This window comes from Aspergillus novofumigatus, assembly GCF_002847465.1.
Source record: "Aspergillus novofumigatus IBT 16806 chromosome Unknown P174scaffold_2, whole genome shotgun sequence".
NCBI lineage: Eukaryota > Fungi > Ascomycota > Eurotiomycetes > Eurotiales > Aspergillaceae > Aspergillus > Aspergillus novofumigatus.
The window spans coordinates 3,264,961-3,288,938 of NW_020194275.1; the positions used below are offsets into that span (position 1 = coordinate 3,264,961).

General features: G+C 51.0%; 7 protein-coding genes across 7 annotated transcripts; 2 read left to right on the forward strand and 5 right to left on the reverse strand.

Annotated features, from left to right (window-relative positions):
• Positions 1–108: 108 nt before the first annotated feature.
• Positions 109–2,134, forward strand: P174DRAFT_439213 (tRNA (uracil(54)-C(5))-methyltransferase). Its single transcript, XM_024826743.1, has one exon. The coding sequence runs from the start codon at positions 297–299 to the stop codon at positions 1,890–1,892; it is 1,596 nt and encodes a 531-aa protein (XP_024686033.1). The 5' UTR covers positions 109–296; the 3' UTR covers positions 1,893–2,134.
• P174DRAFT_439214 (actin-related protein 3) lies at positions 1,995–3,969 on the reverse strand. The gene is made up of 4 exons (XM_024826744.1): positions 3,732–3,969; positions 3,643–3,665; positions 3,218–3,579; positions 1,995–3,141 (listed from the first exon to the last, which is right to left on the reverse strand). Exons 1-4 carry the CDS (start codon positions 3,764–3,766, stop codon positions 2,242–2,244), a joined length of 1,320 nt encoding a protein of 439 aa, XP_024686034.1. The 5' UTR covers positions 3,767–3,969; the 3' UTR covers positions 1,995–2,241.
• Positions 3,970–4,931: 962 nt separating this feature from the next.
• On the forward strand, positions 4,932–6,715 carry P174DRAFT_458097 (asparaginase family protein; the record flags this gene model as incomplete). Its single annotated transcript, XM_024829619.1, has 5 exons — positions 4,932–4,968; positions 5,025–5,246; positions 5,361–6,362; positions 6,430–6,539; positions 6,605–6,715. 5 exons carry the CDS (start codon positions 4,932–4,934, stop codon positions 6,713–6,715), a joined length of 1,482 nt encoding a protein of 493 aa, XP_024686035.1.
• A 631-nt stretch (positions 6,716–7,346) lies between these two features.
• On the reverse strand, positions 7,347–8,567 carry P174DRAFT_418406 (TFIIH/NER complex subunit TFB4; the record flags this gene model as incomplete). Its single annotated transcript, XM_024824691.1, has 2 exons — positions 7,347–8,458; positions 8,522–8,567. The coding sequence occupies 2 exons, from the start codon at positions 8,565–8,567 to the stop codon at positions 7,347–7,349; spliced, it is 1,158 nt and encodes a 385-aa protein (XP_024686036.1).
• A 673-nt stretch (positions 8,568–9,240) lies between these two features.
• P174DRAFT_110485 (glycerophosphocholine phosphodiesterase) lies at positions 9,241–13,276 on the reverse strand. The gene is made up of 4 exons (XM_024821017.1): positions 13,009–13,276; positions 10,117–12,939; positions 9,658–10,058; positions 9,241–9,603 (listed from the first exon to the last, which is right to left on the reverse strand). The coding sequence occupies exons 1-4, from the start codon at positions 13,142–13,144 to the stop codon at positions 9,364–9,366; spliced, it is 3,600 nt and encodes a 1,199-aa protein (XP_024686037.1). The 5' UTR covers positions 13,145–13,276; the 3' UTR covers positions 9,241–9,363.
• A 2,311-nt stretch (positions 13,277–15,587) lies between these two features.
• On the reverse strand, positions 15,588–19,031 carry P174DRAFT_385326 (UNC45-central domain-containing protein). Its single transcript, XM_024823247.1, has 2 exons — positions 18,560–19,031; positions 15,588–18,409 (listed from the first exon to the last, which is right to left on the reverse strand). Exons 1-2 carry the CDS (start codon positions 18,638–18,640, stop codon positions 15,974–15,976), a joined length of 2,517 nt encoding a protein of 838 aa, XP_024686038.1. The 5' UTR covers positions 18,641–19,031; the 3' UTR covers positions 15,588–15,973.
• Positions 19,032–20,411: 1,380 nt separating this feature from the next.
• P174DRAFT_402626 (protein arginine N-methyltransferase) lies at positions 20,412–23,814 on the reverse strand. The gene is made up of 4 exons (XM_024823959.1): positions 23,431–23,814; positions 22,749–23,376; positions 21,099–22,654; positions 20,412–21,041 (listed from the first exon to the last, which is right to left on the reverse strand). Exons 1-4 carry the CDS (start codon positions 23,533–23,535, stop codon positions 20,736–20,738), a joined length of 2,595 nt encoding a protein of 864 aa, XP_024686039.1. The 5' UTR covers positions 23,536–23,814; the 3' UTR covers positions 20,412–20,735.
• Positions 23,815–23,978: the final 164 nt, after the last annotated feature.

Consider the following 23,978-nt stretch of genomic DNA (forward strand, 5'->3'; position numbering starts at 1 on the left):
GTGAAATTCTCAGCGGAGAGCCTCCAGCCAATCCGCGTTCGCCCTTTCCGCTGACTTCTTTTTCCTCCGCCTTTTTTTTGGGACCTCTCCATCCAGTGTACTATTTTACAGATCTTGAGGGATTACCTTCATTTCTGCTCACGAGTTCTGGCTTAATGTTCGCTGTGAGATCACTTTTCTCACTGTCTTTGAAGAGTCGTCTTTTTACTACGCAACCTAGTCGTTTTGCGCATTCCAACAGAGCTCACTTCCCTCGTATCCCGCCGCATCGCAATGCGCCATTGCCTATAAACGCCATGCAGAGTTCTAACAGAAAACCTCAGACGGACGCGAAGCGGCGCAAGAAGGGCAGAGCCGATCGGACAAAGAATTCCGGATTTGACGAAGTCCTTCAGACCGACATTGATAGCCTTCTTCAGAAGCATAAACCCGAGGCGGAAAACGACGCTTCCACTCCATCACCCGCATTACCCGAGCTCTTCACGGAGATTGAAGTGACAGTGTCGGAGATATCTTCCACTGGAGATGGTCTCGCACTTTCGGAAAACAAGGATCATGTCTACGTCGTCCCCTTCACTGTTCCAGGCGACAAGGTGCTTGTCAAGGTTGTCCGGCATCACGAACCTTTATCCCACAGTGTGACGGACTTTATCAAGGTGCTTGAGCCTGGGCCGCAGCGCAATGATGCCGCAATTGGATGCGGGTACTTTGGCAGGTGCTCCGGATGTCAGCTGCAGATGATGTCTTACGAAGACCAGCTGGCGCACAAGAAGCGTATTGTCGAGAAGGCTTATGCCAACTTCTCGGGCCTCATTCCCGAACTGATCCCCGCCGTTGACGACACTTTCCCTTCGCCTTTGCAATACGGATACCGGACGAAGTTGACACCACACTTTACAGCTCCTGGGGGCCACAGCGCAGCCAAGAGGAGGAAGTCCGGCGAGGTGCCAACCGAAGTTCCTGCGATTGGATTCACATATAAGAACCGGCGCATGGATATGGACATTGAGGATTGTCCGCTGGGGACAGACATTGTTCGGCGGGGCCTCAAGAGCGAGAGGAAGAGGGTCGCCGAGAACCTCCACAAGTATACTAAAAAGGGTGCAACGCTTCTGATGCGCGAGTCTACCAGGCGCATACCGAAGGACTCGGCCGAGGCAGAGGCCAGCACCGTACAAAAAGAGGGCGAGAATCCACCAGAATCAGAGTCTGGCGATGTCATTCGCATAGAGCGCGATAACTACATCGAAGAGAAGCGATGCGTGACCGACAACAACGCTACCTCGGTAGAATACATCGACGACTACATCTTCACCAACAAAGCCGGCGCTTTCTTCCAGAACAACAACTCTATCCTCTCCGGATTCACAGAGTACATCCGCCAGCACGCGTTCCCCAAAGGCAACGAACAAGATCCCCAGCCGATCAAGTACCTCCTCGACGCCTACTCCGGCTCCGGTCTCTTCACCATCACTCTATCTCCTCTCTTCAAATCAAGCCTCGGCGTAGATGTAGCGGCCGACTCGATCGCGTCCGCCCGCGAGAACGCCCGCGCCAACAACCTCCCCAATACCGGGTTTGCCGCCGCAGACGCCGCAACCCTCTTCAAGAACGTCCCATATCCACCCGAACAGACTCTACTCGTCATTGACCCGCCGCGTAAAGGATGCAGCGATGATTTCCTCCGTCAACTTCTGACCTACGGTCCGCGACGCGTTGTATATGTTAGCTGCAACGTGCACACTCAGGCGCGCGATGTGGCGGTCATGGTTCAGGGAGATACGAACTCGAGATATGAGATTGAGAGCATTCGAGGATTCGACTTCTTCCCGCAGACGGGACATGTGGAGGGAGTCGCGATTTTGAATAAGGTGCCGGTCACTTCATCTTAGCATCTTTTGTGCCGTATAAAAGTAATTAAATGTCAGCGAAGCTTTACACATCCATGCTCACGGTTTAGGCGGCGTTAAGGTGCGAAACTAAAAGTACAAGCGGGCTTTCGGGTGATATTGGTCCCATTTGCATATATATACATTGTGGTTGTTGTTTACATTGCCATTCGGCTGTCAGACTTCAGCGCACGCAGCGTCCTTGTCGTCCCTCAACGTCCTGAATCTGTAAAGGCAGCCGTATCAAGGAGAATGATCTAAATTTTCATGACAGAAGAATAGTTATAGACATGGACCGACACAGAGCTAGCAGACAGAAGTTTCAAGCAATTAAATCCGGTGTTGATTTACCTTAGGTGCTTCCGGGACCACCCAGGAGGGCAAATCGGCGGACAATGCTGGGACCAATCTCATCATACTCAGCCTTGGTGTGGCAGTAGCTCCGGAACTCAGGGGTCTGTCCCAGCAGACTACCACCAAACCAAGGGCCGTGTCTCTGTCTCTTGTGTGTCACAACAGCCACGTCCAAACCACCGCTCTTAGCACCACCGCTGCGAGCTTCCGAGGCGCGAATACGAGCATCTACCAGGTGTCGGATATCGCGCTGTAAACGACGGCCAAAGTCCTTGTACAAGGTCGATCCACCGGACAGGACGATATTCTTGTAGAGACCTCTCCGGACATCGATGGGCGAGGACTGAATAACGCCGTCAACGACTTGCGGCAAGGGGGTCAGGAAGTCGGAAGAGTAGATTTCAGGATTGAAGAAGATCTCTGGGGCAAGGAAGCGCTCGTAGCCGACGTCAATTGTCACGCTCCGGCCGTTAGGGGAGGTCACGGTATGCTTCAGGAACCGATCGGGCTCGCGGTCATAGCGGGCAAACTCCTTGACGATGTCAGGGCACACATAACAGTACTCCTCTTTGACCCGCTCTGCCGTCTTCAAGCTGCTATCCGGCTCGCCTCGGTCGCGCAGCAAGCTCTGTACGAAGTAGGTAATGTCTCGACCAGCGATTGGGATACTCTTAATGGATGACCCGATGACGTAGCCTTCCGCGACAGGAATGACATGGGTCACACCATCACCAGAGTCGATGACCGTTCCAGTAAGGGATCGATCGGTCACTTTAGAGGACGTCCATGAAGCAGCGAGGGCAAGCACCGCTTGAACGGCAATGTAAAGACCAGCACAGTTGAACGACTCGAACATGATCTCTGCAGTGTTCTCGCGATTCTCGGGAGGATTCAGGGGCTGAAATGAAGCATATATCAGTATGATTTCCTAAGGTCAGAATAATAGGGTGCTCCATCAAGTCTCATGAGCGTACCGGTTCAGTAAGCAGGAAGTAGTGGTCTTCAGGCTCGACGCGCAGGTACTTAAAGATCGAATTGGACCAGAAACGTTCCATAGCATCCCAGTTTTCGATCTGTCCGTGGCGAATCGGGTAGTTGATGCCGTAGCCAGGTCCATTGGCAGCCGCCAGAGCTTCATCACCGATGAAGAAATCCAAATCCTCAGTCCCACGCTTTGCCGACAAGTTCGAGCTTGACCCAGAGCCTGCCCCCAGAAACGATGGCTTATTCGCAACAGGTGGTCGGCCACTCCCAGAGCTTCCCGCGCTTCCGGCTCCTACCTTGCTGGCAATCGCAGTAGGGAAGACGAAAGAGGGCGAATCGTTACCGGCGAAACCTGAGATTGTGTCAGCCTAATGCTTGGTGATGCCAGGTAGCCGCGAGTCGGACTGAAACTCACCGAGTTTGGAGTAACCGGTACCGCTGAGCACGAGAGAATACCATCATTAGCCGAAATACAAGAAGATTATAGCAGATACATCAACATACTTGTCCATGACAACGGCCGGAGTCTGGGACGCCATGACGGATTGGAATGTCCCCTATTGACAGGCCACGATAGGATGAAGTGGGACCGCTGAAGTCGGGCCGAAGCCTGATATATCAGAAATTGAAGAAGAGAGGGATTGATCAATTGGTTGAGTAAAAGGGAGACTGTAGGAAGCACCGAGGAATAATAGTGGTGGAGGAAGAGGAGGATGAGGGGGAGATGAAGGCGGGCAGTAACAGTACTACTTCTTAGGTACCTCGTGTATGGAGCAGACTAAACTATGGAGATCCAAATACGTAGTTGCCAAGCCATGTCATGTGCTCTCCGCAAATCTCATAGTTGCAGGCTATCTATTATTGTACTTAAGATGTAGCGATACTCAGTGTTTATTAACTCTGGATAAAATCAATCATGATCGTACAGAGCATTGTATATCAGTGTAATCAGGCATCAAGGCGGTGACAGAAGACACCTGAGGTTCCTGCTGCTCTCACAGAAGATATGCTTGTTCCTAAAAGGGAAGGCACTCTACTCTAGCTTCTACTCCAGCTTTAATCGATGGACTTTGTATGTCGTCCACCCTGCATCTGCTGTTTGTTCCCTCATGAATCTCCTATTCATTCCTATCTACTCTTCATATTTATTCTTTCAACTTCTGGCTTTGGAGTCTGCTCCTCATGTTTCCTCTTACCACTATCCGCTCGTTTGTCATAGCCTTATCCCATCAGATTCCCTCCTCTCTGATATACCTCCCTCCCACTCATTCCTCTGAGCAGAAGAAAGCTCTTTTTGTATTATTACTCTCTCTCTATTAGGATATTCTCTCCCTCATTCCCATAACAAGATAGGAAAAAGGAAGGGGGCCGAAGTGGTGGACGTGCTGCTCTACTACTCTGCTCGTTAGCTTGCTCTTGCTCAGTGATCTGCATTGAGATGCTAGCGACTCGACTGCAGTGAATATCAATCGCGCTGCCGCCTCCTGTCTGTTTTTGTTTGGGTCTCAACTCGCGTCTGCACCGCTGTCTTCTGGCCCCAACCTCTATCCACTGTCACAACAGCTGGTTGTAGCTGGCCGCAGCTTCGGGATACTCCCCTCTTCTATCCTCAATTGAAGTCTCTTATCTTCAATATGAGCGAACTACAGAGAGGTGGAGGTATCTCTGCCATCTTCGTCCATGTAGGGGCGGGATATCACGGCCATGGAAATGAGAGAGCTCACCTTCAAGTATGCGAAAAGTAAGTCTTCCGTCCGCCTGCCTGCGGATCCATGATCTACGTCGTTCATGTATCAGCTTTTGGTCTGACTGCCAATAGCGCTTGCAAAGCCGCAATGGGCATTTTGAAAAGCGGTGGATCAGCTCTGGATGCTGTTGAGATGGCCATCATTGTAATGGAGGATGACGAGATGACAAATGCTGGCTATGGGAGCAACCTGACGATCGAAGGAGCTGTCGAATGTGATGCTACTATTGTCGACCACCATGGCAGGAGCGGCGCCGCTGGAGCCGTCTCGCGTAAGTTCCTCTTCTTTCTTCTCAGCTTCGCGATCGCCTGTTCTTGTGTTGTTTATTGGACTGTCCGCCCATCCCAATCATGGCCTTATTGCTAATGTCTCTGGTTCACTTCAGAGGTGAAAAATCCGATCTCTCTAGCGCGAATGCTACTTGAAACCTCTGCAAAGCCTTTAACTTGCCACAGAGTGCCTCCAAGCTTCCTCGTTGGTGAGGGTGCAACGGACTTTGCTTATGAGCAAGGATTGGTCATACTGCCTCCTGACGGTCTCATATCGCGCTTTTCGAAAGAGAGATGGCACCGCTGGCTGCAGGATCTCGAGGCTGCTGAACTGGTCGAAAGGAAACGGGATCCTTCACGTTTTCGCATGGAAGAAGATAGAGCATCCTTCCTTCGTCGGCCAATGCTGAATCGTAATCCCGCCCGCCTCATTGACAATACTCGTTTACGCCCACATCTACCCAGCTCTCCCTTTACCGGAGTCGACTTGCTGAACCCTCTTCCTCGTCTCCAGGCTCCTGTAGGTGGACAAAGTATAGCTCCTGCACCACCAGCTATGGCTTCTAACCATGGACACGGCATGTGTCCTGCAAGTGGACAACCTATGGATGTGGCAGGTGGACAAAGTATTGCTCCCGCACCTGAGCAAGGTATGGCTGCCTCAGCCAACACCCATGCAGATGGTGCGACTTTCCGCGCGAACCCTACAACAGCACCTTGTGCACCTGACACTACTTCCATGCATGCTCACCCAGACGCTGCAGATGAGGATGAAGATATGATCAGCGATACAGTCGGGGCTATAGCTGTAGACTGTTATGGCAATATTGCGGCAGGTTCTTCCTCTGGCGGGATTGGCGCGAAGCATCGCGGTCGAATTGGGCCTGCCGCGCTGGTGGGCATCGGCACCTATGTGATTCCTGTGGACACCAGCGATCCCGAACAAGTATCAGTCGCTTCGATTACATCGGGCACAGGCGAGCACATTGCTACAACTATGGCTGCGCAGACGTCAGCTGCAAGACTCTATTACTGTCAAAAGAAGCGTAAGGACGGCACTTTCGAAAATGTATCCGAAGACGAAGCTATGAATGCGACGATAGCCACTGAGTTCATGGGTGAGTTATTGTACTCCCTGTCCCTTACGACCGTTGATAGAGAACAAATCGTTTACAATTTGCGCAGAGCATCCCGGCGTGAAAGCAAGCCCTTGTGGAGGCGCTATCGGAATCTTGACTGTCAAGAAGACGAAGGATGGGATTTTCTTCTACTTTGGTCATAATTCTGATTCTTTTGTGAGTAATCTGTTCAAGTTTGGTCTTCTAGAGAACCTGTACACTGAACTCGCATTATCTTCTAGGCTCTCGCTTCCATGAGTAGTGAGGATAGGAAACCGCTGTCTGTGATGTCTCGCAACCAGGGAAATTCGACTATTGCTCAAGGTGGCCGCGCCTATCGGGCCAGAAGATAAGGTAAATGATTGACGGGTCTCATGACCGACAGCCAGGTTCGCGCTGATTCGAATGCATCACTGACTTGCGCTTCGTAGCCACGAGAATGGATCGGGGCATCACTGGCGTAAGACTATCTTTACAGAAACCAGTCCCGTTGATGCTGCACTCGAATGCCGGCTGCAATTGCCCCTCCAGTTCGCCGGACCGAATGTGTGAGATTACACGCCAAATTTTTCGCAATACCAGATACGAGTGAATTGACCGTCTAGGATTGTCTCATGGTTGCCTTTGGACCTTTGCCTTTCTTGCATAGCCGTTCCGGAGACTCGCTGTTTGCATACCACGCCTATGGATGGCACCCTTACTGCCGTCAGAATGCTCCCTCTGCGAGGTTTCTTGCGCTGGTATTCTTTCAGGTTGTAGTATGGCCAACATTGGTGAATTGGAGTCTCCTTTGGCGATCCTCGCAATTCCCGGCATGTGTCCAAGACTGGAATCTACTCTCTGCACCGGCTTTCAGGGCCGACAGACCTTTGAAATAGGCAGCATAATGCAAAGCAAGAGCTTCGAGCAAATAGTCCAACATATGCAGTCTAGAGACTGACCTTGCCTGGTAGTAAATGGTTGCACTTCGAACGGCGGAGGTTTTCAAGGGCCCGGTGTAGGTGTAGGTGTGGGAGTTGCTGTCGCTGATGCACCGTTGGTGCGAACCTTCTTCTTTTTCTTCTTCCGAGCGACAACCGCCGGCTTGGCACCGTAGTCACCCATCTCGAGATGGGTGCCACAAGTAAGGCAGTCGCCGTTTTCAGGAGGTTCGCAGAAGATACTCAGGCAGATTGAGCAGACAAATCCGATATCGACGACACGGCGATGGCAGAAGCAAGCGGCACGGAAGTCGACGTCGACGCGCGTTGGTATGACCAAGTGTCTCCGAGAGCGTTGGTCAGGTAGGAACGCCATCATCAAGTACTGTAGTAGGCCGCGAGGTTCGGAGAGCGACATGTAAACTCCCTTGGTGGCATCAGACGCCTGCTGCAGGAACACCGCATCCCCGCTCAGCTTGCAGACATCGATGGGGATATGGAGCCGCTGACAGGCAAAGATACAGTTCATGATCGGGATGTACTGATGTGCCGAATCCGTCGAACCACTCACGGAGATGATCAGAATCCGCGACTGCAGACCCTCAGCCCCAGTATCCGTCCCAGCCCTACCAGCCCCGGAGCTGCCCGCTTCAACCGCCCCCGTCGGCCCAGCAGCGGTTCCCCCATGCGCGTCCGCCCACGCAATCGACCGCCGGTTGATATGGCTCAGCGCCAGCGTCAGCGCCCCCGCCATCATCGTCGAGGTGGTGGTCGCGACGTCCGCGCCGCTGGTCGAGTCCATGAGTTCTCGCAGGTTGCGGGCGACTTGCTCCTCGACGATCCGGAAGGGGCGGTACTTGTTCACCTGGGCCGCAGCAGATCCTGATCCTGCTCCTGCGCCAGACCCGTTCATGGCGACATCGCCGTCTTCATCCCTCTCTGTCCTGCCCTTGCTCTTTTCCTTGTCCTCTTTGATCTCGCATGGGTACAGCCATGTCGCCTTTTGGCTGTGCGATGCGACGACCGCGACTTCGTTGGCGTAGTTGCAGGCCAGATGGGCGTTGACGAAGACGAGGATGTTGGCTATCGCGGTGGAGAGCGGGAGGGAGTCTTCCAGGAGGGCCCAGGCGTGGGGGTTTGTGTCGAGGACGATTGTCAGCAAGGAGGGGGCGGGATCTTCATATTCGAGTCAGTTCGTTCAGTAAGGTAGATATTTCTTATCTCTTGCGGCGATCTTACCGCTGGCACTTGTTTCGTAGTGCTCCGTCGCATCTACGGCGTTCATTTTTCTGCCGTCGAGTTGGGAGGTGAGTTGAGGGAGGGATCGACGTCGACGCGATGAGGGAGATGCGTTCGAATAATAACTGGATCGATCACAGCATGGTGAGGGCCAGACAAGGTCGGATAGTGGCTGGTTGGCCAGTCCTCGAGCTCAGGTCGAACCAATTGATGCTTGTCTTCAACGTCCCAAAGACCGAATGTGGACACCGCTGGAAAGGGAATAGATCTTGTCTAGTTAGTATGCCGTAGCGGGAAATCCAGGGTGCAGGTTATTGTCAGTGTTTTCTGGGTGACCTGATGGTGATGAGAATTAGATGAATAGAAAAGCCAGTCACGTGGGATGAAGCAGTTCAATGTTACTCCACCGCCTTCATGCTGTCACAGGATGGTGTAGATGGTTAATTTATTGAGCCAGGACACGAAGATCTTCCATTAAACAGTGAAAATTTGTAGACCTTCACCTTTCTGAAATGTTCAGGATTTTACTATTATCATTAAGTTCTCTCTCACACTCCCATTTTGCAACAGGTTCTACCACATGGTCTAGAGATTGACATCATCAAAAACACGAAATGTAAGATACACGCTTTCCATCACCTAGCGACTCTTCAAGTGACAGTAGGTGGATAACGCTTTGTAGAAGCAACATGGAAATGCGAAATCGACCACTCGATATATGTACAGATGCAGACAAGATTGTCGCAAATGATGAAAGTAAGTGTAGCCCGAATTGCTTTAACTTGACGCTGAGGCAAAAGTCGCACCTGATGATTGCAATGTTTGAATAAACAGTTTAAGGCTCACTGGGGATTAAGTACAGCCTGCTGTTTCACATGGAGGTGGTCATCCTTCTGTTCGGTTTGTTCAAGGACAGGTATCTGGATAGACTCCTTCAGCGCCTCACGATTGGGTCCAGCCAGCGGGCTTGGCTGCACAGATGGGGCCGGAGTATCGCCTTTAGCTTGATGCTCCGTGAGGCCCTTACGGATGGCGAGAACGGAGTCGACGATCACGGCATCGATTCCCTCGGCGACTTGGAGCTATTCGGAGTTAGTACAGATCAAAGCCACGCGTGTGTAGCATAAAGGCCTTACCTTGACGTTTGCTGGCTCATTGTTCAGCGTTCCGTAAGATACGCAGACAAGACCAGACTCCTTCACGACGCGGACCAGACGCGGACACAGAACCAGTGGCTCAGCCTGGGAAACGACGCCCAGCAAGCTCCAGCGAGAAGCAAACCGAATAGCTTCCTGCAGACTGCTGGCTCGGATGTCGCTGACCGGAGACGCGCCAGAGTCGGTCAAAAAGAGCACAGGGATGGAAGGCTGCTTGAAAGCGATCAAAAGACAGATATCGGGGTTGAAGCTGGAAAAGATCATGTTGCGCCCCTGGCCGTGATCGTAGGCCATCTTGAGAACAGTATCCACGAAGGAATTCAGCTCGACGGCGTAAGTATCCATCTCCTCCTCCTCGCTCTCGAAGAGCATGGGGTATTCTGGCGATCTTGGTCAGATCGTCTCGTAACTGTTCTTCAGGGGGTTGCGAAAACTCACTGAGTTCAATATTGAATCCAACCGACTTTGGCAGCTTCTTGAACAGCTCCTCCAGCGTTGCAAATGGAGCTTGGATGTGATTGCCACGGGTGTTGCCTTTGAACCCCTTCTTCTTGAAATCCCGCGTGTGTTTGATTCGCTCGTTCAGCTCTGTAGTGTCAAATTCGAAGCCGCCAACGGACATTGATCGCGGACGGAAGTTGGGACTGCCCAACTTCTTTCCGGTAGCGTCAGGCAACTGATACGGGGAGGTGGACCGGTGGGACACGCCGCTCTCCCCAAGCTGAAGGAATTGCTCAAGTGTCAGAGTATGAACGGGGGCATCGATACCCGTTTCGCTGACAAGGAAATCATGATAAATGACAGGGACATGGTCCTTCGTGAGCTGGACATCAAACTCAACGTAGGAAGCTCCCAAATTGGCAGCCGCAATAAACGACGGCAAAGTGTTTTCTCCTAACTGTAAGGATCTGCGACTGGCCAAATTCTTCCCTAAACCGCGGTGTCCGATGACCATGGTCGAGCTCATGCTCTTGTAGTATGTCCTGTTGCCAGTAATCGACATATTCGGATGATTGAAAGGCGTAATGATAAGGAAGTTGAATGTCACGGAGCCAATGACTTCCAAAGTGTTGGCAGCCATGATGGGAACCGTGGAGTCACCTTTGAGATTGATACGGTGAGAACCGATCGTCGGCTTGACGCTCGAAAGCAGAGCAACGCCGCGTCCTACAATCTGATCCTTCGAGCCAGCATATGTGGGGATAAGATCAAACAGAAGTCTGACCTTGCTTGGGTCTGCGGCATGGAAGACGATCGGTTCGGTAGAGATGTTATCTTGAACCGGAAGATCAATGATCTCGGGCTCTCCTTCAGCTCCATTGGCCGATACGACGATGGACAGGGCCGTATCCAATTGAGTAGAATGAGCGTTAACCATAGGAATACGGTCAAGGTTCACTGCTTCCATGTGCTTTCGCATGTCCATAGTGCCCAGGCTGACCAGGATCATGGCCTTGTCGGTGAGATACCGGTGTCCAAAAGTCTTAATAGGTTCAGTGCTCCGCGGCGCAGGACTCCCGCGCGGGCTAACATTAGATCGTCTCTCGGTAAGGGAAGATTGCGAAGGTGGGGAGGATTGGATAGAAGACACCGAAGGAACGGGTATCGCAGGCTCAGCTTCCGTTACTTCGGGTTCGGGCGTCACCTGTGCCAGACGTCTCGCAATATCAAGATGGCCTCTCAATGCAGCATGCTCCTTGGCACTCCAGCCCGAAGAGTCGAGTCTCTCGAGATTGGCGCCAGCTTCAATGAGCAACTCTACAACGCTCAGAGATCCGTCGACGCACGCGACGAAGAGCGGCGTCCACGAATAAGTATTTTCAGTAAGCTCAGTGTCCGCCTTCTGATCGGCAGTGCCCTCAAGCAGAATCTTTGCGCACGCATCGTGACCAAACCGAGCGGCCACATGCAGCGCGGTTTCGCCTTGGTCATCCCGGTAGTTGATGTCGACTCCAGCATCCACAAGGAGTTGCACTATATCGACGAAATTTGCCTTGGTGGCTAATGCCAAGACCGCGCTGGATTTCGACACCTGCTTGCGTATGGAGGCTTTTTGCTCGGAAGCACCCTGCCAGTTCTCCGCCTCCAATAGTGCCCGTGTCGTCAACGGGTGACCGCCAACAACACTCAAGTGCAAGGGAGCCCAGCCATCGTTATCCTGCCACTGCGGTGCATCAATGCCTTCACGAACATCAAACATATCCCAAGCTTGCAGATGTTCAATGATGACCTCGCATACCACTTTGAACCCATACTGTGCACCATAATGCAGAGGGGTGCGTCCAGAAAGATCTTTGGCTAGCAATGCGCCGCGCTGATGGGGCTGGAGTTCGTCCAGAATAAACTGCAAAAGTGAAACCGATGGGTCGTCTCTGTCCAGAAGCTGAGGATGATTCGTCTCTTTTACCACTGGCCGAGGTGGCCGCATTGTTGGAGGAGCAGCCGGGGTGATGTAATGAGAAGTTTCCAGCGAAAAATCAAGCACCATGGAGGCGGACGACTCTGAGTCAGTGGACGACTGCGCTCGTCCGATAGAAATAACCAACCGATGGATACAGTTGCGCTTATTGATGTCGTCCTCCTCGTCGAGCGAGTCGATTCGACCAAGAAGGACTGAAATGCACGCCTTGGAACGATAGTAGATGGACCGCTGAAGTAGACTTTTCAAAACCTTGGGATAGACCGTTTCTCCGATATCATCCGCGGATTTCTTGAGCGTCTCCATTAGTTCCAGGAGAACATGTGTGTCATCCTTGCGCAAAGCCTCGTCGACCTCAGCGAGCATGCTCGGGGGCAGATTGAGGTTGGGGCGCGAAGGTCCTTTCTTCAAGGAAAGCGAGGATCTCGTGGAGCTTGCATCGTCGAAGACCTTCTGTTCTCCAAGCACGGAGAGCCAATCGTTGATTGTCTTTAAAGACTCGGTGACTCTTGCGTTCGAGGCGAAAGGCGACGGATCCACTTTAGTCTCCAGGTACGTCTGTTGTGCCTCGACGCCGACCTTCTTATCAAGCTTCTTGGTAATTTTGACAAATCCACGACGGTTCACTTCGCCGTACCACTGTAACTTGCGCAGTTGACCACGCAGTTCGAGCAACGCCGCCAGAAGATCCTCCACATCCTCTGAATCAAGCTCATGCCCTTTATGCAGGGAATGGCCATATCGCTCTTCCAGCAACTTCAACCGACGGGAAAAGTCCGCAAATTTTTTGTTGTAGAAGTAATCGACATCCTCGAGATTTCGATCGAGGGAGTAGAAGAATTCTGCATGACAACTTCACGTTAGTAGGCCGCTTCACCTTGTGGCGTATGGCACGGAGACAAGGAACCCACCCGCAAGATCCGCTTCACGGCCAGCTTTCACCTCCTCTGCCGCGGATTTGATCAGTTTCTTCAAGGCCTTGTACCTAATGTACGAAGTGCTCCATTCGGGAACGACATTGCGAGGCAAGTTGCGCCCAAACTTCATGATGAAAGGCTGCAATCGTAGCCTCTAAGTAGAGCCAAAAGCGTGCTTCGTCTGCTCGGAGAGATTGAGGTTTCTCTCGACAACGCGCAGGAGCGGATTTATGGAATCAGGAGGATAAGGATAAAAATAATAAGGAGTGTTAGGAAGGCCAGCGAACAATCGGAACCCTCAAATAAACGAGCAAAGAGAAGCAAGGAAAAGGGTATTGGAAGGTCTCGACAATAGCTCCATCTGTCAGTCTGTGCGAAGAACTATAGGTTATGTATGGACGTTGTCTCGAAGAAGTGGAAGACAGAATACACCCTCACTCCAGCGCGTCAAGAACTTATAGGTAGTGAATGCGACTGGGTAGCGGGTAGCCGGCGACGGTTTGAAAATTGTTCTTTGACGAACTATGCCCTCAAGGGTTCCGAGTTAGCACGTGGTAAAACCGACCAGAACGATGCGGTAAATAAAGCCGAGTGAAGGCAAGTGAGTGCAAGGAGGACCTTCAGAGGCGCTTCTAGTGAGCAGACTGTACCTTTTTAGACAGTAGTGGATTTAGACCATTAAGACAGCTGCGATTGATCAAAAATTCAAACAATCAAGTGCAACGCTAACGATGAGAAATCTGCAATGTGGGTCAACCGGGAGATCGGTAGATAAATGATAATGAAACGCTCGGGAATAATATTAAGAATAACGGAGATGTCTCTATGATGATAGCAATAAGAAGAATGAAGGAACCTGGTGGGTAGAGAAAAGTGCTCAACGAGTGAGAAATGACAGAGGAAGCACACCTTCGGGGAAAGATGGCGATTCTTTGACTGATGCTCAGCGGCGTGGGTATCAAAGACACTGTGATTTGTCCGCCACACCTTGTTGGTTCCAAGGGCGAGATGTCGGACACTCGGGAGTCTCTGTCTGCATTGAGCCATGATTAGCACTCCTGGTATTGTTGTTGTTGCTGTCATCTTCGAGGGAGATTCTACGGTATTCTGGAGTCGACACATACCCTGAAACTGCAGTAGTGGTGGCAGTATTACGTCAAGTGGAGGTCTAGGAGTAACTTGAGTATACTACTCTAGCAGTAACATCTGTATGAGACTATTTGTGCACCTCTAGTAATAATTGAGAGAATTGGAGATTGCAATGGATCAAGTCCAACTATATATAACCAGACATACTCGTCACGAAGCTCAAGGATGATTCTCTAATGATGTATCTCCCCCGTATGGTTGCGCCAGTCCCACTCGACTATCCAGCATCCAACAAGATACGTGGGGAAGACTTACGCCCATCAGCTCCTCCTCGCCAATGGGAGATGCAAGATAGAGAACTCAGTCTCCATTTCTCAATACAAACCGCGAATCAAAAGAGAAGTACGGAGCAGGTATGTACGCTCATTGCTCCCCCTCAATGACGGGAGATGATCATTCCTCGCTATGACTGTCAACCGGTTGCATGTGGCTTGTTCTGCACATGTTTATGCATGCCCCTGTAGGATTGGCATCCCTCCATCTGTATGTTAGTACTTGATACTCCGTATTCGCTGATGAGAATTGTCGGTGAGCCCCGTCCATGAGATCGTCTAGGTTCTGTGAGGTGATCATTTGCTCTCCAACCTCTTCCCCCTGTTAGTCGGTATCGAGGTGTCGCGGTCTGTAGGTACAGTCTCCCACTTGAAACCCTACGATGGAATCATTATCAATCGCGATATATACTTCGAAGTCACACAATGCACCAATAATATCAATCATATCCCATTCCTTCCCGTCCATTTAGAGTGCCTGTTCTCTTATCCTTCGTTCCATCGTCCTATCCAATCTCCAATAATGCCAGATTTCCCTAAAACCCCTGCCTACGGAGTATAGTATATCCCTTTTCTTTCGCTTGCATCTCAGCCATCATTCCCTCTCACCCCCTAATCTTCCGTCAGACAACACCACAACCCCCTACCGGCCCCCTGAGTGCTCAAAAAAGATTTATCGAACTCACCACCAGTGGACTCAAAGTACTCAATGCCAAATAAGATATCTTCGGGTCTTCCGGTTATACCCCCATCTATTGTAGTGTGATGGAGGGGTTGCCAGTAGGCAATCCTTCGATATTTACAGATCTACTACGGAGTAAATACTCCTTACTATATGCGCCGATGTGGCACAGGTCAGATGACTACCTACAGTAGACTACTGTCTCATCACCGTTTGGAACTTGACCCTTCCGGATGCCATTCTTCACCGGACCCGGCGTCTATTCGAGGTCTGCCGAAGATGTTATTTTGCTTTTTCTGCTTACAGATAATAGACCGACCTTTACCTTCAGAATACGGATAAAGGGGCAAGAATGGATAGGGATGGCTTGAGTTGACTGTGCACATGGACGGATCTCGTGACCACTGCCAGGGTCAGTGCTTTGTTCCATCGAAAAAAGAATCGAATCTCGATCAAAAGGGGTTCGAGCTGTTCAGTTAAAATGTGAATTCGCATTGTAAATCGTGTCTATGGAGATTCTGCGAGACAACCTGTAGAGAAAAAAATAAACCCTAAAGTAAAACGCCGAGCCCTCCCTAACGCTAAGTACACAACAATAACATCCTCTGCTGAAAGATAAAAGAAGATCAGAAGTAGTCGCTATTGAAGAACAGGAGCACAAACAGCTCAGCAGGACGAGAAGACAACGAGGTAGGGAATCACACGAGTAGCTCAGAATATGCCGGAAGCAAGCCTCGGCAGACACAACCCATTAAAACCTCGCCATACAGATGGCCCCTCCTTATACCCAGTAACTCCATTGAACTTCAACGTGTTGCCGAGAAAAAAGCCATTTCCTTCAAAGACTGTGAGGAGCCTATTTGCTCTTGACTAGAGGTTTCAAAGCTTCTACTCCAGTCTGGAGTATCGCCGGGTTCGACGACTTCTTGAGCACACCGGTCAGGATATCGACCCCTCCACACTTCTCCACCATTTCTTTCGCGCGCCTCGAGATGTCGCCAGTTGCCATGCAGGTCAGATTCCGAATACACGTAACACCCCGATGCACAAGCCCTTCGTCGTCTTCTTTACAAAGACCCAGAAGTAGCTCCACGCCACGCGGCCGATCGAGGATGCCCGCAATAGCAGCATCGAGCTCGGTAAGCATAGCCAGTGCGCCACCGGCAGCTCTGCGTGTCTCCATGTCATCGGTGTCAGTGAGCGCCAGCAGAATGTGGAGCCGCTGAGCAGCCCGCTTGGAGCCATCAGCAAATTTCGCTACGCCAGACTCGCACGTCATCAGATTGCAAACCAGTTCACATGATGCTCGTTGAATCATAGGGCTGCTGGAGAGTAGGAGGTCTTCGACAACTGTCCATGCATGGCGAACTATGGCCTCCGCTGCGGACGGATCCGGGTACGATGCAAGATTCGTTAGAGCGAGAAGACCCTCAAACACAGGTAGCAGATCGCGCGGCTGTTCCGCACTCAAGTTGCCTACTTCAGGCGTCGTCAACAGACTGGTGAGAGGTCGAACGGCTGAGGTGACCTGAGGAATTCCGGAGGATGGGAAAACGAGGGACGGGTTGACAGAGATAAGTATACGGGCGAGTGCATGTGAGGCGCTCTGCATCGCCTCGTCAGAAATCGAGCCCGACGTGCCTTGTCTAGCAGACCCCAGGCTGAGAAGTAGCTTAACCGCGCCTTGTTGCGCAAGAGTTCCTCTAGATTTGCGGTCTCGGGACAAAGAGAGCAGGATTTTGCTCACGAGCCCCTGCGCGGAAGGCAGACTGCTCTTGCTGCATTCGACGAAAAGAGGCATGACCCCGGCCTGAACTAACGCGTTGCAACGAGCGATGACGTGCTCGTCGTCGTCCAGCGGATGAGGCCCAGCTCGTGCTGTCGCGCCCGAAGCGTCTGCGTACGCTCTGAGTTGAGACATCTTCTTCTGTTCTTCGGTCATCGAGGGTAGAAACTGTGTGAGATTCAGAATGATCATCAGGCCACCATACAGCACCGATGCGTCCGCGATACTGCCTTTCAGCACCTTTATCAAATCTTTCAAGAAAGCAGAATCCTTCGTAAGCTGCTCCTTTACAACTGGCTTGACAGAAGAATAGGCCAAACCCTCGATTGCGTTCGAAACACTCTCGTCCTTATGCTTCGAGATCTGTTCCTTGAAGCGTTTGACCAGCTCCGCTGTCTGGCCGTCCTCCTCATAATCTTTACCATTGGACGTGGCGGGGTTCTCTTTCTCAGAAGCCCGAACCTTCGCCAATATCACCGCTGCCAACTCTGAGCTCTGATCGTTGCCATTCGTCAAAAGGTGAGAGAGCCAGTCAGAGAGGTGCTTAGAAAGGGCATCTCGACAGGCCTGGTTTATGCAGGCTGCATTCAGCAGCTCCAGAATAGCCGTTTCCACATTCCGGCTCTTCATATTCCTCGACGTAAATGGCGTGAGAGAACTAATGAAACTTTCAGAGAGGAACAGGGAAGCAGCAATATCTGGCACAACAGGGAAAACGGCAGAGAGGGCGGAAAATGCGACTATATGATCGTCATTGCGTGCATTCGTCACTTTCGTGGAAAGAAGCCGCGAGAAACGGTCCTGCCCTGTTTCCTTCGAAGTTTCGAGGTATTTGACTGTCGCGAGAGTTGCCTGGCTCCTCACCTCGAGAGGAAGTCTGATGTCAAGGGAGGCAAGGATCACGTCAAGTCCTTCGTCATCAACCAGATGTTGCAGCTTGACCGCATCGACCGCGAGTAGGCGTGCAATACCTTTCAGGGACCGACCATCCAAGTCATGTCCCGATTCCATGAGCTTAGCGATGAAGAGCTGGAAGAGTTCGCTTTCACAGTGCAGGCGCGTATCCTCTGATGGCCACACGGCATGATCCAAGACCACAGTATCCAGACAGACTGCCACCCCATCGCCCCGATCATAGATCTCGTCAAAGAAAGTCGTGACAGATACTTGAAGCCGGTCCGAAAAGTATTGTCGTACGCTGGCGTTCTGGTGCACCAATCCCGAGATAATATCATCTTGGAAAGAAGATAGGCTAGAAGGTTCCCGTGCTAGTAAGAGTTTGACGCATTCCAGCGCCACCTCCTCTGACGGTTTGAGACCATCGGTGCGGAGATAGAGAGCTGCATCCTTTCCCGCACTCTCGTCCTTTCCAGAGGCATATCGCCGGCACAGGTCTAGCAGATAGTGACCATTATTCTCCTCTTGTTGAATCTTGATAATGGCAGCTTTGACAGTTGGATTTTCTGGTGCTAAGGAAAGAGCTTCCCGGAGATTTCGCGAGGCAGCCTGCGGAGAGGACAAAGAAGTTAGCGGAGTTTGGGAAATGTACAGAGGTGTGAATAGATAAAAATGGCGGACCCATAAGAAAGCACGACCGATGACAACAAAAATAGAAGAGCAGAAATCCGGTAGACATAAAAAAGAAAATAAGCATACCTCGCGGTGGCCAGCGTCTGCCAGCTCAACAGCCTCCCGTGTCAGATGTACAGCGCGCTCTTCGCCGGTCGAGTGAACCATTTCAGGCTTGATAAGAGGGGCAGGAAGAAGGAGGGAGGGTCGCGGACGGAAGAAAGAGATTGTAGACCAGGTGTGAAGACAGGTAAGAAGATTCAGCAGAGCAGAAACCAGAAGGTTATCTCTGCTTAGAAAGAGCTAGAGATTTAAGCAAGCTCTAATGATAGCAGAAGTCGTCAAAGTGAGTAGCAGCAAGGTAGTGTTGGCGGTACTTCAACCCACGGCCTCCGAAGTGACGGTCGAAGAACAAAGAACACATGCAATCATGGAGATTATAAAGGGAGCTATGGCTGTCCAAGTAAGCAGGCAGGCTCTGAACAAGAATAGACAGCAATCAGGTCAATGATGCAGTTGGATGAAGGTTATGCAAGTGCTGTAAGGAAGTAGGCTAAGTTGCTTTTTTTTTTTTGGTCGTGATCATACTTCTGTAATGATTCCGTGGACAATGAGTTCCCTTTTGGTAAATAATACAGCCCCTGGAGACCACCAAAAGGAGCAATCACCGGGCAAAATGACTGCGGAGTTAAGGTATCTTACATAGGATTACATTACATACGGCAGTGGCGGATAAGGGTAATTCATGATACGTACCTTGATACATCGACTCGGCGGAGTCGGCGCCCCTCCTGCATCAGCTTCATCAGCTTCATCCTACGATCATCTTCCTTCTATTTAGTGCCTACTGCTTGGCGCGAGTTTCGTCTCAGTATGACTGACTATGACCAGCCTCACTGTTGGCACTGCTCGTTGTACAATAGTCTGAAGATCAATGGCTTGGCGGTTATCAACAACCCCTCGCTTGATGTAAATTACCTTGACTACAGAAGTACATGGATCCAGGTCATGATAATCAAAATCGGCATCTAACTAATCGCAAATGATCTTGATTATTCAAAAGTTTAGGTAGAGATAACAAGCGGCGCCAACCACAGAAGCCAATGAAACCACGTTGCCCACTCGCGGCCGCAGGCCCCTAAGTTCTTTCGTGGCCATAGGCTCTGATCCCCTCCACTATTGAGCCCGGAGTCCACCTCCCACATGCCGTGCTCCGTACACAGACAACACTGCGACTGTCCGGCTTCCCTGTTCAACAGCTTGTTTCGGCCTCTGGAATAACTGGATAAACTGGAGACTGGATTACTCCGTATTTCGGCATTAATCAATCCACCCAATGCACGCCGTCCAATGCTTCCAAGACATTCTCTTTCCCAGAAGTACTACTAGTGTCTTCCCTTGTCTGGTATTCGAGAAGACAAGGATTAGTTTTTGTTTCATATGATCTACTACTCTTTACCATCCTCCTCCATTGATTATCGTCACCAATTCTTACCTAGTCAACAGGCCATCTACCCTGATACGTAGATCCTTACAATTTCTAATCCTTCTGACTTTGCACACCATCCAAGTCTTGGCTATCCCCTTGCTCAGGAAGATCTACAAGCTTGAAGATAGTTGATACTCGAAGGATGACCCGGATTGAGCTCGATTTTATGATTTGTGTCTAGTGTTCTAGGCTTCTAGACTCTGTCTCACTTTACACAGTCTCGCGTCGGCGTACGGCCACCGCTTGACAACTTATCCCACTTGTATGTAGGTTATTTCCAAGTAAGCTTACTCCGAACTAGAGACCAGGAGCAGTTGCACAATTGTACTCCGTGCCTTAGTGCGTTTCCGGTTTTAGCACGGGTCGTATTCCGAGGAGAGCTTGCTTCTTAGTGATCTGTCTAGCGGATAGCCTGCTGACTTTAATTCGAGAATTCTGAGATGGGTTGACCTAAGCGAGGCTGCGAGCTACTCTGAGGGCAAATCAGCAACGGCCTGGAGACCGGAGTAGCTTCATTTAACAATGAATGCACTCAATGCCAAGGTCTCTCGTTGGCTCGAGCCAGGACCGTGAAACTAAGGAATTTAGTCTAAGGTAGCCGCTTCTAGATACCCAGTGGACAGTAGATACCCGCTGATTGTAGATATCCATGACCCCTTGGTCTGCTGCTTTCTGCTTCACAGATGCTCCTATTTCAGCCCAGAGTCACTTCACGTCTGCCGACACAGAAGCGACCGTACATTGCCATGGGAATCGACAGTGACATGAGGCCTATTACATCAGACACCCTTCCTTGATACTCGAGTGCAAATCACTCATTCCAACCCTCACACGTCGAAAACCGCTGTGCTTTCCAGCTTTTTGTGGCTTGTCGGTGCCATTGTCTTTGCCGCTGGCATCGTCTGCAGCTGGAGACACCGCCCGTGCGCCGCTCATGACGGGCAATTCCATTGCCGGTGCATCTGCAATGCGTTCCAGAGCGAACACTTCGACCATCCACTCGTACCAAACTTTCCGGTCATCGGTCTGCCTAGTCATAGTGACAACAATCTCCCCGTTGTCGGGTACATTGAGAGGTGTCTAGAAGCCGTTGTTAGATGCGAGTAGTACTCGGAAAAGACGTGCATGAATTCTCACCTTGAGTGGAAAGTATATGGGAAACCAACTGATCATGTTAGCGCTCTTGCTGTCCATCGTGACGGGATTTGTTGATAGCTCCACATCTCGATAGAGCACAGTCTCGAAGTAACCGGCCAGGCCGTGACAGACGCCACGATTCTGAGTAGGGAAGGCCAGGCGCGTGCGGCGAACATTGTGTGAGTTAGAGATGATGGACGTAAAAGGCGACTGAGGAGGAATATCTGTGTTGGGATGCGAGAAGGACCACGCCGTCTGCACATAAGGGGTTGTAGACTCAGGCACTGGGATGGTCGATATAGAAGATCGAGTATTACTGATATAGCTGTTGCCGCTGTCGCCCGACGTGGTGCCGGCAGACGGCTGATTCGTGGACAAGAAGTCGATGGCATGTAGCATGACAACGTACGGTGTCTCCGGGGCCGCTGGATTCGATATAGACTGGTTCACAACGTCCGCATGCAGCTTAGGGGCCGCAATGGGTGTGAGATGGGCCGTGTACGAGGCCGGAATGGAGATGCCGTGCACAGGATTGAGTAGATGAGTGATACCGTCCAGACATTCCGGTGACAGTTCATTGTCCCCGAAGGAGCCGAGAAGCTCTGAGACAACAATATCAATTTGACCAGAAGATAAGTCGGACGATGTCATGCTCTTCACAGATTCAGGAGCGGGCGTGTTGCCTTTTTGATCTGGTTCTGGTTTATAGAGAAGCGAATCCTCAATACCGAGCGACTGTCCAACTGTGGCCAGGGGTAAGCCGGAATCTTTCGCCCTTTGGGGCCCTTTCCAGCTACGCATATCCGACTGAACAAGGGTTGCCTTGCCGCCCCAGAGTTCCTCATTGTGGCGTTGAAGGAGGACAAACGCGTTGGGATTCTTCTCCACGACCCAAAGGTCGATATCGACGCCTGTTTCAGCGCTTGCTCGGATCGCTCGTGTTACCAACGGCCCTCTGCCGGCGCCCACAACAGCGAGTACCACCCGACCATCCGGGTTAGAGGTAGGCTTCTTCTGCTCGGCCCAGTCGCTGAGGGCTTTCGCGATGGCTCTCTCATACCACTCATACTTGATAGGGTCTTTCTCAAAAACTTCATATGTGATGCTCTCCAGGTTGACCGTCAAGGGCTGTAGTGGCGCCTGAAGGTAGTCTTGATAACCCATGCCAAATCTCTCGATAGCAGAGCGAGGTGGTTGGCGTTGCTGGAGATTTCTGATATATGACAAATGAGGTGTCGGATCAATGAACTTCTTGCTCGAGACCGCGGCTTGCGAGAGACTTGGATATTCAGAGCTGGACAGGTTCGATTGCGTCGCCTCAGACACCTCACTTGCCTCTACTCCCGGAATAGGGCCAACGTCGCAGAGGAGAATCCACGGGGGCGTCCGAAGACGCATGAACTTAGAAATCAATGCCTGGTGAGCTTTCGATAGGACAGGGTAGCCCTTCTGGTTCTTGATAAAAGTATTGGCGTCCATAGTAAGCAGGTGAACTGGCTCGGAATGCCAGCGAGACTGGACGGACATTGGAGGAAGTTGTTTTGGTAAGGATAGTGCTGTCGGTATAGGTTTCAGCAACAGGGCAAATTGGAAATAGTCACAGATGTAAGAACGCATCAAGGGCTGCAGAAACGGAAAATAAATTCTTACCTACGAAGAGTCTCGTGTGATATTTACAGGTTCTTCTAATTACGTCCCAAGCATCCCACGTCCCAAACAGGTCCACCTTGAGCGACTGCCCATCATCGGAACCCCAGAGGAACTCATCACGGCCAAGAGGAGCGAGGTCGCCCATACTATTCACTTCCAGATCTGGGTTGTCCACAATTCTCAGCCAAACGTGAAACTGAATATATGGACCCAGATTAATGGCATCTTGAACTGCTCTCGCGTAGAAAATCACGCCTTCTGCGTGCATATTTCCATGGTGGAGCTTCGGTCCCGGGATCAGGAGATAGCCAATGCCGCAGAAAGCTGCATATGCCACTTCTAACATAAGAACTTGACGGGAGATATCTGCAATCAATGGATCGGGGGAACAAAGGTCAATCCAAGGGCTAGTGACACCCATCAACTGGCTCATCGTTTGGTTCGGAGTGAGATGAGTGTCTGATGGGCCAAGTGGAGGGATGACCACAGGTCTCGTATTCTCAGTTGTCGCCAGAGTACCATTGGGATCGGACGATACTGCCTGCAACTTAGACAAGTGACCAGAGAGCAGACTTAGGACTCGAGAGTGAAAGTGAGGAGTGGTTATCGGCGTCGTAAGCATATCATACTAACATCGAACTGTTAGCAGGCCAGACAATTCGGCGGATCGACGGGTACGTACGTTACTCTCGTGTGTCGACTGCACGATCTGGGTGGTGATGGGTATGGTACGGTTGCTTTCATGTTGACCAATGCAGAATGCGGGGGCCAAATCTTCTGAATCCATCTTCGCAAGCTATACAGAACAGCGCGTTCTAGAGTTCCCCCAGAGAATATGATTTAGTGAAGATCAATTGACGAGCTGTTGAGGGTCCCAATTGTTGAGATGATAATATATGCCTAGAAGATTAGTCCCGCATTTCAGATCAATTGACAGTAGAAACAGGTTCTCCCAATGCGACTTCAGATGCACATATACGCGATGAGGGAACAAGTGACAGGGGGCCAGTCGCTCAGTCAACGAGCCTCCTCGCTTCTGAGAGCTGCACCCAGGTATTAATATTGTCCAAGCGCTAGATAGGCAGCTCCAAAAACAGACACGGCAATCCCCCTGCCTTTCTGTGGGGAGGGGTGTGGCAGAATCGCCAGGCGGTGAGAACACTGACAAAAGGCACCGATGTGGCGGCGACACTTGCCTATCTGGGTTAGATCATTTTTTCGCCAAAATTA